Source organism: Pleurodeles waltl, chromosome 7 (assembly GCF_031143425.1).
Source record: "Pleurodeles waltl isolate 20211129_DDA chromosome 7, aPleWal1.hap1.20221129, whole genome shotgun sequence".
In the NCBI taxonomy this organism is placed as follows: domain Eukaryota; kingdom Metazoa; phylum Chordata; class Amphibia; order Caudata; family Salamandridae; genus Pleurodeles; species Pleurodeles waltl.
The window spans coordinates 292,579,642-292,595,702 of record NC_090446.1 but is presented as its reverse complement, the minus strand read 5'-3'; the positions used below and the strand labels follow the sequence as shown (position 1 = coordinate 292,595,702).

The window sequence follows — 16,061 nt, the reverse complement described above, 5'->3', positions numbered from 1 at the left end:
CTGTCTTCGTCTACGGATTCCACCAGCAACCTTGGCTCATGCAAGAACGTATTTTGCATCAAAGAGGTGCTGCCCAGGCCCAGGAGGGACCTGGGAGTCTCAACTCAGACTGAGCAGACAGCGGAGGCACTCAGCACTTCAAAGAGCCCTTAGCAGACCAGGCGGCACCCACGGGAGTCCCAGAACATGGGGACGAAGGAGTTGCAAAGTGCGGTCAATGCAGCACTACACAAAGGGATCCCACTCCACTGGAGAAAAACTCAGGGAGCTGAGCATTGCAGGGTAGAATGTTGGGGACCTGGGCTATGCTGTGCACAAAGAACTTTTGGAAGAAGTGCACAGAAGACCAAGGAACTGCAGAGGACACGATGCACAGGGGTAATGTCTGGCACGGGGAGGCAAGCCCTTTCCTCCACCAAATTCGGACAGATGGACCTTTGGACAGTCAGGATCACTTTGGTCCACCAGCTGTGTTCCAGGGATCATGCTTATCGACAGGAAAGGAGTCCCAGAGTACCTGTCGTTGTTGCAGAGAGGTGCCTCCTGAAGCAGAGAAGTGACTACGACACTCCACAGGAGTTGCTGGCTGAAGCTGAAGTTGCAGGTCACAATAGCCTTCCTGGATACTTTGTTGCAGTTACAACGGTTCCAAGAGCAGTCTGCGGTTGATCCAACCATCAGACACTGAAGCAGAGGATGCTGAGGAGTCCTGGTGGAGTCTTCCAAACTGAATCTGAGGAAACACCCAGAGGAGAGACCCTAAATAGCCCTGAGAGGGCGATTGGCTACCTACCCAGGTATGCACCTATCAGTAGGGTTCTCTGACATCACCTGCTGGCACTGGCCACTCAGATGCTCCCAGAGGGTCCCCAAACCTTGGAATCCAAGATGGCTAACGCCAGGGACACTATGAGGGAGCTCTGGGCACCACCCCTGGTGTAGTGATAGACAGGGGAGTGGTCACTCCCCTTTCCTTTGTCCAGTTTCATGCCAGAGCAGGGACGGGGGGTCCCTGAACTGGTGTAGACTGGATTATGCAAGGAGAGAACTGTTTGTGCCCTTTAAAGCATTTCCAGATTTTGGGAGGGTACCCCTCCCATGCCTGTAACACTTATTTCCAATGGGAGTGGGTGTAACACCCCTTTCCTGAAGGAATGCATTGTTTTGCCTTCCTGGGATTGAGCTGCTTAATCCCCAGGAGGGTAGAAACCTGTCTGTGAGGTGGCAGCAGCTGGGGCTGCAGTGGAAACCTCACAGAGCTGTTTTGGCAGTACTGGGGTTCCAGGGTGCATGGAATTGGCCCCCCAATACCAGATTTGGATTGTGGGTTCAATTTCACAATTTTAGACACCTCACATGGACATATTCAGGGTTACCATTGTGAAGCTACATATATGTCTTCACATATGTGTAGTGCACACTTATTATGGTGTCCCTGTACTCATGAAGTCCGGGAAATTGGTCCTGGACAATGTGGGGGCACCTTTGCTAGTGCAAGGGTGTCCTCACACACAGTAACTTTGCACTTAGCCTTCAGGAACTGAAGGTTAGACATATAGGTGACTTATATGTTGCCTGGTGCAGTGAAAAATGGCTGTGGAAGAGTGTTTGCACTATTTAACTCAGGCTGCAGTGGCAGCCTTGAAGAAAGGGTTGTATGAGCTCCTTATGGGTTGCAAAATAAGTGCTGCAGCCCATAAAGATCTCCTGGAACCCCAATGCCCTGGGTATCTAGGAACTATGTACTAGGGACTTACAAGGGAAGTGTCAATGTGCCAATCTGGATTGGAATATAGAGTCACTAGACTATAGTTGCAAATTTGGTACACAGAGAGAGAGCATGAGCACTGGAGATCTGGTTAGCAGAACTTCAGTGACACAGTTAAGTATACTGACAACACATCAACACATACTGACATATACGCCACAAACTATGAGCACCGGGGTCCGGACTAGCAGCATCCCAGTGCAACATTAAAAACACACTGACAAACACGCAGAAATTGGGGGTAACATGCCAAGAAAGATGGTACTTTCCTACAGAAGGGGTCACTCTTAGGTAGGGCTCCCTTCACACCTGCAGGCCTGGTAACTAGGGCTACACAAGTTAGGGAAGGATCAACATCTGCTCACTCCCATGTCACTTCAGTCTGAGAAGTGTCAAACACATCCAACCATGAGGACAACTCCCTTGCTTGGGAACTCAGAAAGCTGATATTGGAGGAGGCTGCAACAGCAACACTTGGCCTTAGATAGGGAATCTCTGGCTGTGGAAAGGGAAAGACAAGGGTTGGGGTTAGTTTCCTATGGTGGCAGCTGCAACAGCGGTTGCAGAAGCTATGGTGTTAGGGAGAAAACATTTGATTCTAGAAACTTGCACAAGATTGTTCCCCCTTACAAGGAGGGGGATGACATCTACAAATGGTTTGCTGTACTTCAGAGGGCCTGTAAAGTTAAGAGGGTCCCTCAGGTATAGTGGGCTGGTATTCTGTGGTTGTCCTTCTCCGGCAAGGGGAGAGATAGGCTCCTTATTGTCAGAGAAGGTGATTCAGATAATTACAATGTTTTGAAGACAGCACTCTTGGATGGATTTGACTTAACCACTGAGCAATACAGAATTAAGTTCAGAGAAACCAGAACAAGTCTTCACAAGATTGGATAGACTTTGTGGACTGCTCAGTGAAGGCTTCAGAATGTTGGTTACATGGCAGCAAAGTGTCTGATTATGAGGCTGGGGATATTAGTGACTCACACAGAGTTTATTGGGAGAACAATCTCCTTTATACTGAAACAAGGGACCCAAAACCTGGTGCTACCAGTAGACTGGTCATTCCCTTGCAGTATAGGGAATTCCTCTTAACTCTTGCACATGATAGTCCCCTGGCTGGACATCTGGGGCAAAGTATCGTCTCTCACTTTCACTGGCCTTACATGTCAGAAGACACAAAAGCGTTCTGTCACTCTTGTGTCACTTGCCAAGCCAGTGGCAAAACTGGTGGCACCCCACAGACCCCCTTAATCCCACTTTCTGTGGTTGGGGTGCTCTTTGAAAGGGTGGGGTTGATATTGTTGCCCTCCTTGACCCTCCAACTTCTTCTAGAAACAGATTCATCTTAGTGGTAGTGGACCATGCAATAAGATATCCAGAAGCCATCCCCTTAAGGACCACTACAGCTCCTGCAGTGGCAACGGCCCTCCTGGTAATATTTTCCAGGGTGGGCCTCCCTAAAGAGGTAGTATCAGACAGGGGTGGTAACTTCATGTCTGCCTACTTAAAAGCAATGTGGAAGGAATGTGGTGTAACCTATAAATTCACCACACCCTATCATCCACGAACAAATGGACTGGCTGGGAGATTTAACAAAACTCTAAAAGGCATGATCATGGGACTCTCTGAAAAACTCAGAAGGAGATGGGATGTCCTCTTGTCATCCTTTCTTTTTGCCTACAGGAAGGTACCCAAGAAAGGAGTTGGCTACAGCCCATTTAAGCTCCTTTTTGGTCACCCTATTAGGGGTCCACTTGCACTTGTCAAAGCGGGATGGGAGCAACCCTTGAAGCCCCCTAAACAAGACATTGTGGATTATGTGCTTGGCCTAAGATCAAGATGGAGTTCATGAAAAAGGCCACTAAAAACCTTCAGGCCAGCCAAGAGCTCCAAAAGCAATGGCATGACCAGAAGGCTGTCTGTACTGAGTACCACCCAGGACAGAAGGTTTGGGTATTGGAGCCTGTGGTACCAACAGCACTCCAAGACAAGTGGAGTGTTCCACATTTCATAGTGGAAAAGAAGGGTGAGGTCACCTATCTGGTGGACGTAGGCTCTTCAAGGAGTCCCCTAAGGGTACTTCATGTGAACCGCCTGAAACCCTACTATGATAGGGCAGACTTGACCCTACTTATGGTCACTGATGAGAGGCAAAAAGAAGAGAGTGACCTCTCCCGGACCTCTTCTCCAACACTGAAGCTGATGGCTCAGTGGAGGGTGTTGTCGGTGCAGACTACCTTACAGCAGAGCGAAAGGAGTACTGCAAAAACCTGCTAGGCCAATTCTCTGACCTCTTTTCACTTACACCTGACCAAACTACTTGGAGTGAGCATACCTTTGATACTGGAGACAGTTTGCCTGTCAAAAGTAAGATTTCTAGGCAGCCTGACCATGCCAGAGACTGTATTAAATCTGAAGTTTAGAAGATGTAGGAGCTAGGATTTATTGAGCACTCAGACAGCCCCTGGGCCAGCCCAGTGGTGCTTGTCCCTAAACCTCATAGTCAAAATGGTAAAAGGGAGATTAGGTTTTCTGTAGACTATAGAGGGCTCAATACAGTTACAACAACAGATGCTCACCCTAAACCCAGGGCAGATGAGTTGATAGATGCACTAGCATCTGTCAAGTATCTCAGCACTTTTGATTTGACTGCAGGGCATTGGCAGATCAAATTATCAGAAGATGCTAACCCAAAAATTACATTTTCAATCATTGGAGGGCATTATCAATTTACAGTTATGCCCTTTGGCCTGTAAAATGCACCTGCCACTTTCCAAAGGCTGGTAAATACAGTCCTCCAAGACCTGGAAGCATTCAGTGCAGCATATTTAGATGATATTGCTGTATTTAGCTCCACCTGGGATGACCACCTAGTCCACCTGTGGAAAGTTTTGGAGGCCCTGCAAAAGGCAGGCCTCACTATCAAGGCTTCAAAATGCCAGATAGGGCAGGGGAAAGTGATTTAAATGGGACACCTAATTGGTGAGGAACAGATTGAACCACTACAGGGGAAGATCCAGACTATGTTAGACTGTCACCCTCTACTACTCAGACCAAGGTCAGAGCCTTTCCTGGTCTCACCCGGTATTACAGGAGGTTTATTAACAACTACGGCACCATTGCTGCCCCTCTTAATGACCTGACTTCAAAGACAATGCCTGAGAAGGTATTATGGTCAGCCAGCTGTCAGAAAGCTTTTGAGGAGCTTAAGCAGGCTATGTGTACTGCACCTGTCCTAAAGTGCCAAGACTACTCTAAAAAGGTCATTGTCCAGACAGATAGGTCTGAACTAGGGGTGTGGGCAGTATTATCACAAATGAGCTCAGAGGACCAGGGTCATCCTGTTGCCTTTATTGGTAGGAGTTTGACCCCTTGAGAAAAGCATTGGTCAGCCAGAGAGAGAGAGCCTATCGCTGTTGTCTGGGCCCTGAAGAAGCTGAGACCATACCTTTTTGGGACTCACTGCATAGTTCAGACAAACCTCAAACCTCTCTTTTGGTTAAAACTGATAAAAAAGAGTAATCCCTAAATTGTTGAGGTGGTCCATTTCCCTACAGGGGATGGACTTTACAGTGGAACACAGACATGGGAGTAACCACTCCAATGCAGATGGACTCTCCAGATATTTCCACTTAGACAATGAAGACTCATCTGGGCAAGGGTAGCCTTATTGTCCCTCATTTGGGAGGGGTTTGTGTACCATCTTTCTTGGCATGTTACCCCCAATATCTACCTGATGTCAGTGTGTCTTTGACTGTGTCACTGGGATCCTGCTAGTCAGGACCCCAGTGATTATGGTTTATGGCCTGCTTGTCAGTGTGTTTTACTGTTTTCTAAATTGTCACTGGGGTCCTGCTAATCAGCACTCTAGTGCTCATGCTCATTCCTTTTCTAAATATGCCACTATACTCCAAATTCCACTCCAAATTGGCATACTGGACTCCCTTTATAAGTCCCTAGTATATGGTACCTAGGTACCCAGGGCTTTGGGCTTCCTGGAGATCCTTATGGGCTGCAGCATTTATTTTGCCACCCATAAGGAGCTCATACAAATGCTTCTTCAGGACTGCCATTGCAGCCTGAGTGAAATAGTATAAGCACTATTTCACAGCCATTTTCACTGCACCAGGTCACTTACAAGTCACCTATATATCTAACCTTCAGACCCTGAAGACTAGGTGCATAGTGCCTGTGTGTAAGGGCACGCCTACACTAGCAGAGGTGCCCCCACGTTGTCCAGGGCCATTTTCCCAGACTTTGTGAGTGCAGGGACACCATTGTAAGCATGCACTACATATAAGTGAATACACATATGTAGCTTCAAAATGCTAACCCCGAATATGGCCATGTGAGGTGTCTAGAAACTTGAAATTGTAACCCCAATCTGATTCTGGTATTGGGGGGCCAATTCCATGCACCGTGGGGGCTCCACCAGTACTGCCAAACCAGCTCTCTGTGGTTTCCACTGCAGCCCCAGCTGCTGCCACCTCACAAACAGGCTTCTGCCCTCCTGGGGCTTGAGCAGCTCAATCCCAGGAAGGCAGAACAATGCATTTCCTTTAGGAGAGTGGTGTTACACATTCTCCCTTTGGAAATAGAAGGTACAGGCAAGGGAGGAGTATCATCCCAGAGCCTCTGAAAATGCTTTGAAGGACACAAACAGTGCCCTCCTTGCATAATCCAGTCTACATCAGTTCAGGGACCCCCAGTCCCTGCTCTGGCACAAAACTGAACAAAGGAAAGGGGAGTGACCACTCCCCTGTCCATCACCATACCAGGGGTGGTGCCCAGAGCTTCTCCAGAGTGTCCCTGGGTTCTGCCATCCTCTTTTCAGGATGGTCAGGGAACTCTGGGAGCATCTGAGTGGCCAGTGCCAGCAGATGACGTCAAAGACCCCTTCTGATAGGTGCTTACCTGGTTAGGTGACCAAACCCCTCTCAGGGCTATTTAGGGTCTTTCCTCTGGGTGTTTCCTCAGATTCGGTTTGCAAGACTCCAGCAGGACTCCTCTGCAACCTTTGCTTCACCTTCTACCATCGGATCAACCCCAGAACTGCTCCAGGAACTCTACAACTGCAACAAAGTATCGAAGACGTCTACTGCAACTCTGTAACTCCAGCTCCTGCCAGCAACTGCAACAAGTTCCAGGTTGTGCATGCTCTGATGACTGCCTGTCTTCATCCTGCACCAGAAGGACCAAAGGAATCTCCCGAGGAATGACAGAGTCACTTACCTGCTTCAGCAGGCATGTCTCTGCAGTGATGACCTGTACTCTGGGTCCCCTCTCCTGATGGTGAACGTGGATCCTGGAACAAAGCTTGTGGACCACAGTGTCCCTGACTGTCCAAAAGTCCAACTGTCCAAATTTGGTGGAGGTAAGAGCTTGCCTGTCCGTGCTAGAGGGTATCCTTGTGCACTGCATATTTTGTAGCTCCTAGGGCTTCTGTGCGCTTCTCCAAGGAATCCTTCATGCACAGCCTAGCCCAGGTCCCCAGCATTCTCTCCTTTGAAGCACAGCTCACTGAGTTTTTCTCCGGTTGCGTGGGATCCCTTTGTGTAGTGCTGCGACAACGCGATTTGCAATTCCTTTGTCCTCGTGTCCTGGGAGTCCTGCAGGTGCTGCCTGGTATTTTGAGGGCTCTTTGAAGTGCTGAGAGCCCCTTCTGTCTCCTCAGTCCGAGTTGAGATCCCCATGTCCTTCTTGGGGCCAGGTAGCGCCTTTTACTAAACGCATCTCTTGCGTGAGCCAAGGCTTGTTGGCGGAATCCAACGACAATAACAAGCCTGTATTCATCTCTTCTATGTTGGACATCTCTTGCACCAAGCAGGAACCCGCAGCTGTCTTCTTTGGTGTCTCTGAATTTTTCTTCCAACCAGAAGTTCCACTTTTGCAACTTCATCCGGGTTAGCAGGGGCTCCTGATCTTCCTGGACTCTTCATCAGTTCTTTGACTTGGTCTCCTCTCTCCACAGGTCTTCAGGTCTAGGAATCCATCATTGGTGTCTTGCATCTTGCTTGGATTTTGCCCAATTCTTTATCACAACCTCTAGTGTGTTCTGAGGAAACTTGATGTACTTTACTCCTGTTTTCCTGGGCTCTGGGGTAGGGTATTTTACTTACCTTTGGTGTTTTCTTACTCTCCCAGTGCCCCTCTACACACTACTCTTGCCCAGGTGGGAAACCGATATTCGCATTCCACTATTTTAGTGTATTGTTTGTGCTCCCCCTTGGTCCATTTTAATATATTGTGTTTTGCACTATTTGTACTATTTTATGAGTATTTACTGATTTTCGTTACTAGTGTATATTTTATGTATAATAGTTACCCCCAAAGGGCGTATAGCCTCTAAGATATTTTTGGTCTTGTGTCACTAAAATAAAGTACCTTTATTTTTTGTTAACACTGAATATTGTCTTTCTTGTATGGAAGTACTGTGTGACTACAGTGGTATTGCAAGAGCTTTGCATGTCTCGTAGTTCAGCCTTGGCTGCTCTGCCTACAGCTACCTCTAGACAGTCTGGCTTCTAGACACTGCCTACATTTCACTAATAAGGGATAACTGGGCCTGGTATAAGGTGTAAGTACCTTAGGTACCCACTCCACCAAAGCCATCCTCCTACAGTATTACTGCCACCATCGCTGCTTGATCTACTCCTCTGATTCAGCTCCTTTACTCTGAGCTCATGATCTAAGAGCATCCTCTTCTCCTCCTTGTATCGCCTCTACAACACTATCTGATATCTCCTGGCTTCTCTCCTGTCTTCCAGCTCATCTGGAGTCAGCCCCTTTGAACCACCACTGTTGCCTGGCCTATGGGGTACCTCCCCCCTAGCAGCTCATGCACCCCCAGCGCAACTTCCCTTGGATTTGGCTCCATGGTCCCCCTAATTTGATCGGAATGCCCACTGGCTTTTCTGTCTGCTACACAGGCCCTCAGTGCTTTTTTGTAGCTCCTACTTCTTGGTGGGGCCTCTAACTTGGACTTTGAGGCTTTCGCAATCTGACTTAAGTTCCTCCATGGTGTAGGTTTCCAACCTATCCTCCTCAAAAACCAAATCCAGGGATGTTACTGATGATGCTCTTGACTGAGACATGCTGTAGTAGGAAGTTCAACTTGAAATCGATAGCACCATCTGGGGCTATCACGGCATCGTGAACAACAAATTCATCAGTTCAGCCCCATCACGGACCCTTCAAACAGTACCTTAGAAATGCAGGGCGTTTAGATCCTCATGATGAGATCTGGAGTGCGGTGTCGCTGGCATTGCAGGCTTTGGTTCCGGAGCTTGGTGCAGTGGTCGTTGGGCCCTTGAAGTCATACGAATTGCAGATCGAACTCTGGGCTGATGACAAAGTCAGGAGCGCTGGCATTGATGGTGTTGGTGTGTAGCGGGACAATGTGCCATGCGGTGCACACAGGTTACAGTGCAAGTAGCATCTCGGTGACGCCATCCTTCGGCGTATGTGAGACCAGGGCTGCGGTGTGAAGTGGGGCGGTGCAACATGCGGTGTATCCAGGTCATTGTGTAGGCAGTGCTGGCGTCATTGCTGAAGCACTGTGAACGGAAGACCCAAGGTGGTGGCACCCACTGGTCGCGGTGCAGACAGGGGCACCTAATGACGTCACTGGAGTCAATGGCGCTGACGTCGGTGGACTGGGGCTGAGCTGCGGGATGGGATGGTGTGTTGTGTACCTCACGAGAAGTGTCCTCAGGCCACGGTGTAGTCAGCGGCATCGGTGTCAGTGTGGAGTGTCATCTTCAGGAATGCCAGGGCTGCGGTGTGAGCTAGGCGATGCAGAGTGTGGGGCCCATAGGTCAGGGTGCAAGCACCAGTTTGGAGGTGGTGTCAGGTGGCATTGTTGGTAAGACCAGGGTTGTGGTGCAATGTGGGGCACAGCTCCGTTTGGCATTGCCAGGTGACGGTGCAGTCAGCAGCGTCATTGACTGTGTCGCTGTGATTTTTCTTCTGTTGCAGCACAAAACACACAGGGCCAGATTTACAAGCCTTTTGCCCCTTAGAGCCACATTTGCAGCAACATTTTTGCAGACAGAATGTTTGAGACAGAGATTGAATAACTCTTTCTAAGTCCTGTGAGTCCATGCTTTATTGCACGGTCTCCTCATGAATAACGTATTGCAGAATAGTGCACCATGTGTTTGTTGATATAAATATTTGACATAGACACTACGGCCCTGTTCACATATTTAAGATGCCTGATCAGACTGGTTTTAGTACCTCTGGTACCATGAAAATTTGTGTTTGCCTCCATTAATGTACCATTTGCCCCACTACAATCAGCTAGATATCTCAACGCTAACTTTACTGAAGCTACACATCATAAAAGTGGCTACAATAAGGGCAGGGAATGAGAATTTAAAACAACTTGTGTATTAACAGTTTTAGGCTTGTGATTAGATTAAGAAGTCACTGTCAGCTCAATGGCTGGCTGCTGAGGGGGTGCTAAAAAAAACATTTTATTTAACATTTAATTTAGTGGAGCAACACCCTAAGGCCTCAATTGAAAAGCCGCCCGATGAAGCAAGTAGGTCTCTTGCTTGCACAGGAACCTTCATGGAAACTTTGCTACGGTGCAACATAACACTGAGCTTATGTGCACTGTCCGCTTTATTATCCCTGACACCACACCCTGGATCTAGGGTGAGAGCACTCACTGTGATGCTCTATTTAGGTGCCAAGTGGTATACTTCAATGCCTCCCTTCTCCTAAGGCACAAACAGACTTCACAGCATCCCTAAAGTGGCTCAGGACTCGAGGAGCAACTCTGCTCGCAAAGCCCTTTGTGGCTGTACTTTTTATTGAGCCAGTGCCTGGCGCAACTACATTTTTGCAGATAAGGGAATAGGTAACAGGTACAGAAAGTTATTTGCCCAGAGTCACACAGTGTGACTAAGTAAAGTGGTCAGGATTCTGAAGGACTCCTGGTTCTAAGTTTTGCAACTCAGGGCCAGAGTTACAACAAACTGGCTCAGTGTGGTGCTGCACTAGTTTTAAAACTCAGAGATGCACCATTATTACAAGAATACGGCACACCCCTGCGTTTCCCCCTGCACCGGCACTAAATCAAGCTGCCTGCACCAACAAAGGCATTACTGGTTTCTCGGGGAAGCCGTGGTCTCTCAGGTCTCATCCGTTTCTCTCAGTTACATTAGTCTCACATACACAATGACAATCAGAGGCAGTATATGTTTTAATAGTGTTTAATGTAGCAACTGCATCTTAGATAGCAAAGCATGGGCTGCAATAACCAGGACGATACAGCATGACAAGGGTAAAATTGTGGCAAGCAGTGTAAAGCATAGAAATAACGCTACCATGTTGTCACTACAGTCAATAGACTAATTTTTTCCTAGGCTATGATAGAGCACAGCATGTTAAGCTCTAAGCTCCAGGGGAACCCTTTGGGTTCCCCTGGGAAGACATCATCCCCCATACCTGAGCAAAGGCCTGAAGTCTGCATAAGCAGCTGTAGCAAAGCATTCAGCAATCAGCATACAGTCGTGGTTCTTTGGCTGGAATCTCCCTCTTAACGTATAAGGGACAGAGAAGTGTTTTATAATAAAACAGCTGATGTTCTGAGAAAATGTCCCTATGTAAGGATGTGTGTTTTCTATGAATGTCAGAGACAAAACTTTATACCACATTCACCGGCAACCTATCTTACTGCAGCCTTGGAAGAAGCACAGAGTGAGCAAGAATGTCTTGTATGAGAACAGAGTTCTGGCTGAGGCAAAAACAGTTAGACAGAAGAAAATAAAACAAGGCTGTAAAAGTGGCTAGTGTAACAATAGGAAAGCGAAGCCGAGTAAATTATATCTAGGTTAAAGTGCACAGTGGCAGGCCTAGTATGCTAAAATAACATGAATGGAGCTATAACTAAAATGGCTACACAACACCAGCACACATGGAAAAAGAAAAAAAAAAACAAGGAGGAGTAAAAGTATTCCTCCTCGTTGTGCCATGCTAACACCACCCCTGGGGTGGCGTTAGGTTTTGGACCTATCTCAAATTCAGGAGTTCCTGTAAATCTTGGACAGCGTTAAAAGCAATGGTTGGTGCGGTGGAACACCCACTGCAACACCCATTGCACGCCTCTCTGACCCAGAAAGCTGTGTCGGAGGGGCTCATATTTACAAGGAGGCGTAACGCCACAAAAAGTGGTGTACATCTCCTTGTAAATGTGAAGAAGTGGTTAGCACCACCGGAGCATTGCAAAAAGTGATGCTCAAGTAGCGCTAGGGACTTGTAAATCTGGCACTTACAGTTTGACGAAGGGGTTACTTGGTCACAATAGTGACAGATTTCCCTTCCATCAAAATATAAATCTCATTATATCCTATGGCATTTAAATTTCATTAAACAGGCTATCTATCACCATGGTGACAAAGTAACCCCCTCCGCCAAACTCTAAAGCAGGCCTTCAGTCTTTGCTGTGTATGCATTGTTTCTTGCACTGGTATACACATTTAAATGTATTAAAGTTCAAGGTAGAAAAACACACATTAAATAGATAAAGCATTAAACACTGAAATGAGCTGTTATACATGCTGCAACCTATACAAAAGATTTGTCTTTGTAAAGTTTACATTCACACAAAGAGTTTGTTGGTGCTAATTTACAGATATTTGTAATCTAAAAAGTACTCCTGCTCAACAATAGGAGGATGAAAATCAGAGTGGAGTCTATGCATCTGTTCAAACAGATCACAACAGTGCATGAATTAGTTCACAAAACCGCAGTTAGTTCATATTCTGCTCATGTAACCAGCAGTGTAGGATGTTGTTCTTTTATACAGTCATTGAAAATTTGCAGCAGCAAAAAACAATGTTCCTGTTTTGAAGCTAAAACATGGTAATTAAGGGGCATACTTTTGAAGCACCCCTTAGCACCCCTCAAGATCACCATGTGTGCGCCGTATTTAAAATACAGTGCACCATTGCAATAGGTAGGGGACTAGCATCAGAATTTTTGTATCTAGTCCGGCGCTTTGCAGGGTTAGCGTCAAAAAGTTTAACTCTAATCCTGCTAAGCACCCTGAGGCCCATTGTAACCAATGATGGCCTCCTTTTAACACCTGCTCTGAGCAGGCGTTAAAAGTTCCCGAAACAAATGGTGCAAGGAAATCTCCAAGATTTCCTTGTGCCATTTTTTTGGCCCTCCTAGTGGGAGAACGCCCCCTTGCATACATTAGGCCTGGCGCAGGCATAATGTAGAGCAAAGGGATGCAAAGAGGCGCAATGCATGCATTGTGCCACTTTGTAAAAATGGCACAGCATTTTAGGCCTTTTAATGCCACATTTGTGTAAAAAAAAAGACGCTAATTTGGCATTGGAATGGCGCTCGGGGCTCCTGTATGTGCCACTTATTCTTTTCTGCCATAAACTGCTCTTATTACTGCAAAATGAAATGGAGCAAAACATCATTTCGATATCGGATTACATCATTAAAACACTTCTAACCAAGAAATGCAAAACAATGGACGTTTATGCAATTCACATTCTGGTCCTCCATGTCGGTAGGTACTGTTTTCCTAATTTCATCAAAATGTCATTGTAATGTAAATGTGAAATGTTGTGTAGGTTTCCCTCAGAGGTCCATGGCTGAAAACTGCATTTGAATTTCTGTCCCGCTATACAGGTTCTGATTACAAGTCAAGCAAATTGGTATTACACTCCGCCCGATCACAATTGGCAGAGTATTGTTAAACATAATTTTAATGGGCAGTAAAATCATTGCGGAATGGGCAGCCCCACCTGAACCTCAGACACAGAACAGAGGAAGCATTAAAAGTAGCCCCGCCATGACGTAGCTTTCCTTTTATCCCACATCATCCATACATCTCGCTCACCACACCCAGCAGAGTAGCCCCCACATTCATTTACCACCTGTTCAGAGCATCGAATTCTTGTCTTCTAAGTCAAACCGCTTGGAATCAGGATTAATTGTGGAATACTGGCGCTTAAAAAACGGTTCCTCATAGTTATTCAATATTCTTTGGGAGAAGCTACTAATGCACAAATTCCATACGAAGACCCCCAGGTGGTGTCAGTAATTCTGGTATCCCGAAATCTTCTCATTGTTTTCCATAATATTTGGATCCTGGGCCTTGGACTTTAGATTGCCAGGTTCAGTATTGGGTGATTTCCTACACCTGCTAAATTATGGAAGTTGGTTATCTCCTAGAATAAAACTTTGTAACTACATTTAGCTTGATTCATTAAAGGACTGAATACAAATTAATTAAGAATTTATTAGCTGCTTGACACTCATACAAACATAGGACAAAGCACACGAAAATGGGGTAGGTAAACTGGTTTATTCGAGAAAAAGGATGCAAAATCCCACTGCCATTCTGCCAGTGATGTGTCCTGTGCCATCTATGAATTGACAGCGTAATTGAATCAGTAACATTTTGATTCCATAATGTTGCAGTGGCAATTGAAGCTTTCCTTAAGTCCCAGTGCAATCTATACAATTAAAGACTGCAGAGGGCGCATGCCTCGCTGTGAGCGTCTCTGCACAGAACTTTGCATGAAACCGCTGCTGTACTGAGATGGTGCTCTCAGTCTTGCTGTCCTTTTAGGATGGGGTTTGCAGCACAATCAGATCCTGTGAACAAGAAACAATACAGTCATTACAATCATTTGGAGAGTAGGAAGGTAATGGAGTAGAGAATAAATATGACATGATTCAGTAAAGAAAACAAAACCATTGTCCTATTGTCACTCTGACTGCAGAGCTTTCAGCCAGGCAAACACATATCTTCAGAGCAGCTATAATGTACCTCTGTGGCAGAATGTGCAAACCCTTTGTCAGTTGTTTAAAGGTACCTTGAAGGCTGGGCGAATTCTATGACTGCAGCCACCCTGGTGGGGTCCACGGGTTTGCTTTTTTGCAGGTGGGTGCGCCTGGCACAGCCCTAGCATTGGCTGAGTGCTCCGTCCTAGCTCCGGACCCAGTGCCCAGTGACAGAGAGCAAAATGGTGTCATTTGCAAAGTGCTTGGACACTTCCTGCTCTAGGACAAAATGTCTACTAAATCAGACGTGATATACATTTTACAGCTTCTAATGAGGCCTTTTCACCCCTGTACAAGCTTCCTAATGGGGATAATCAAATGGGAATTCTGATACTAAACTGGAGACTCAAAGATGTGAGCTGCTGAACGTGACTTATCTCTTATGACGATACCGCGCTGCTGGTCCAGTTTGCATATCATGACACAGTTTTGGCAGGTAAAGAAATGTGTCTTGAACTCATTAAAATTTGGAAAATATTCAAGGGGAAGAAAGTGGGTGTGATCGTATGTTGGGGTAACTTGTATGCATTTAGAACAGTGCAACATGTTAAGTGATGGCCTATGAAAGGACATCATATGTATGTCAATAATGAAGTTACTTGTTTGTAGACAAAGCTAATGTGTGGGAGTTCAGAGGTGAGTCTAGTGAATCACCTCCCGCAGACAAAAGATAATTAAGTGGCTGAACAAGATATGCTTGCTTTTACAATATATTAGTGTTAAGGAGAAACACATTGAGTAATATGTCTTCAGAACTTCTAAGGAAGAAGTCATGGAAGTCAGAAAAAGTGTCTTTTAGAGTTTGACAGAGGGTGAAGCCACATTGTCAGGTAGGGTTCTTCTGCATTATCAAATTTGTGGTTCCCCACCTCATTTACAAAAAACCTACTGATTTACTGCCAGTGTATCATTCATCAGCACTGCTGATGGCCAATGACTGGCAGCATTTAAGCGGACCTGTGTAGGATGGGTCTCAGATGTTTCATCATCATCAAAAATACTTTATTCAGTTACCATAACCATCATATTAAAAATCAGTTCTTATAAATACATGCAACTATCCAATTTTCATTACATTAATTGTCATCGAAATTTGTAGGGAATAGTCACAGTGGCACAGCACAAAGAAGAGCTAAATGCACTCCGTGTATATACAGAGTGATCTCACTTAAAATTAAAATCAAATGTAATAATCTAGTGAAAAATGTGATGTGCAGGTCCGAATAAAGTGCAACATTCATAAAATGCAGAGCTATCAAGAATCAGGATGACCTAAAAGTCCAAACAAGGTGGACAATCCAACACAGCCTATTACAAAAATTAATACATGTAGTACTTACAAAGGTTCATAAAAATCTAATCTTTATACACTTATAGGAATCACAGCAACCAATGCAAGCTGATTCTTCAGTTGGACCACCTGGGTCGGAGAATCTGACACCACAACAACATAGGGTTGGAGCAGACTGCTATA

The 16,061-nt window shown here is 45.9% G+C and overlaps 1 protein-coding gene across 1 annotated transcript in view; it reads right to left on the bottom strand.

Annotated features, from left to right (window-relative positions):
• Positions 1–14,068: 14,068 nt before the first annotated feature.
• The window catches only part of LOC138247246 (BPI fold-containing family B member 4-like), a 92,745-nt gene continuing 90,752 nt past the window's right edge, over positions 14,069–16,061 (bottom strand). Inside the window, exon 16 of the mRNA XM_069201975.1 lies at positions 14,069–14,398. Coding sequence (XP_069058076.1) covers positions 14,369–14,398 — 30 coding nt within the window. The 3' untranslated portion in view covers positions 14,069–14,368. The remainder of the gene's footprint in view (positions 14,399–16,061) is intronic.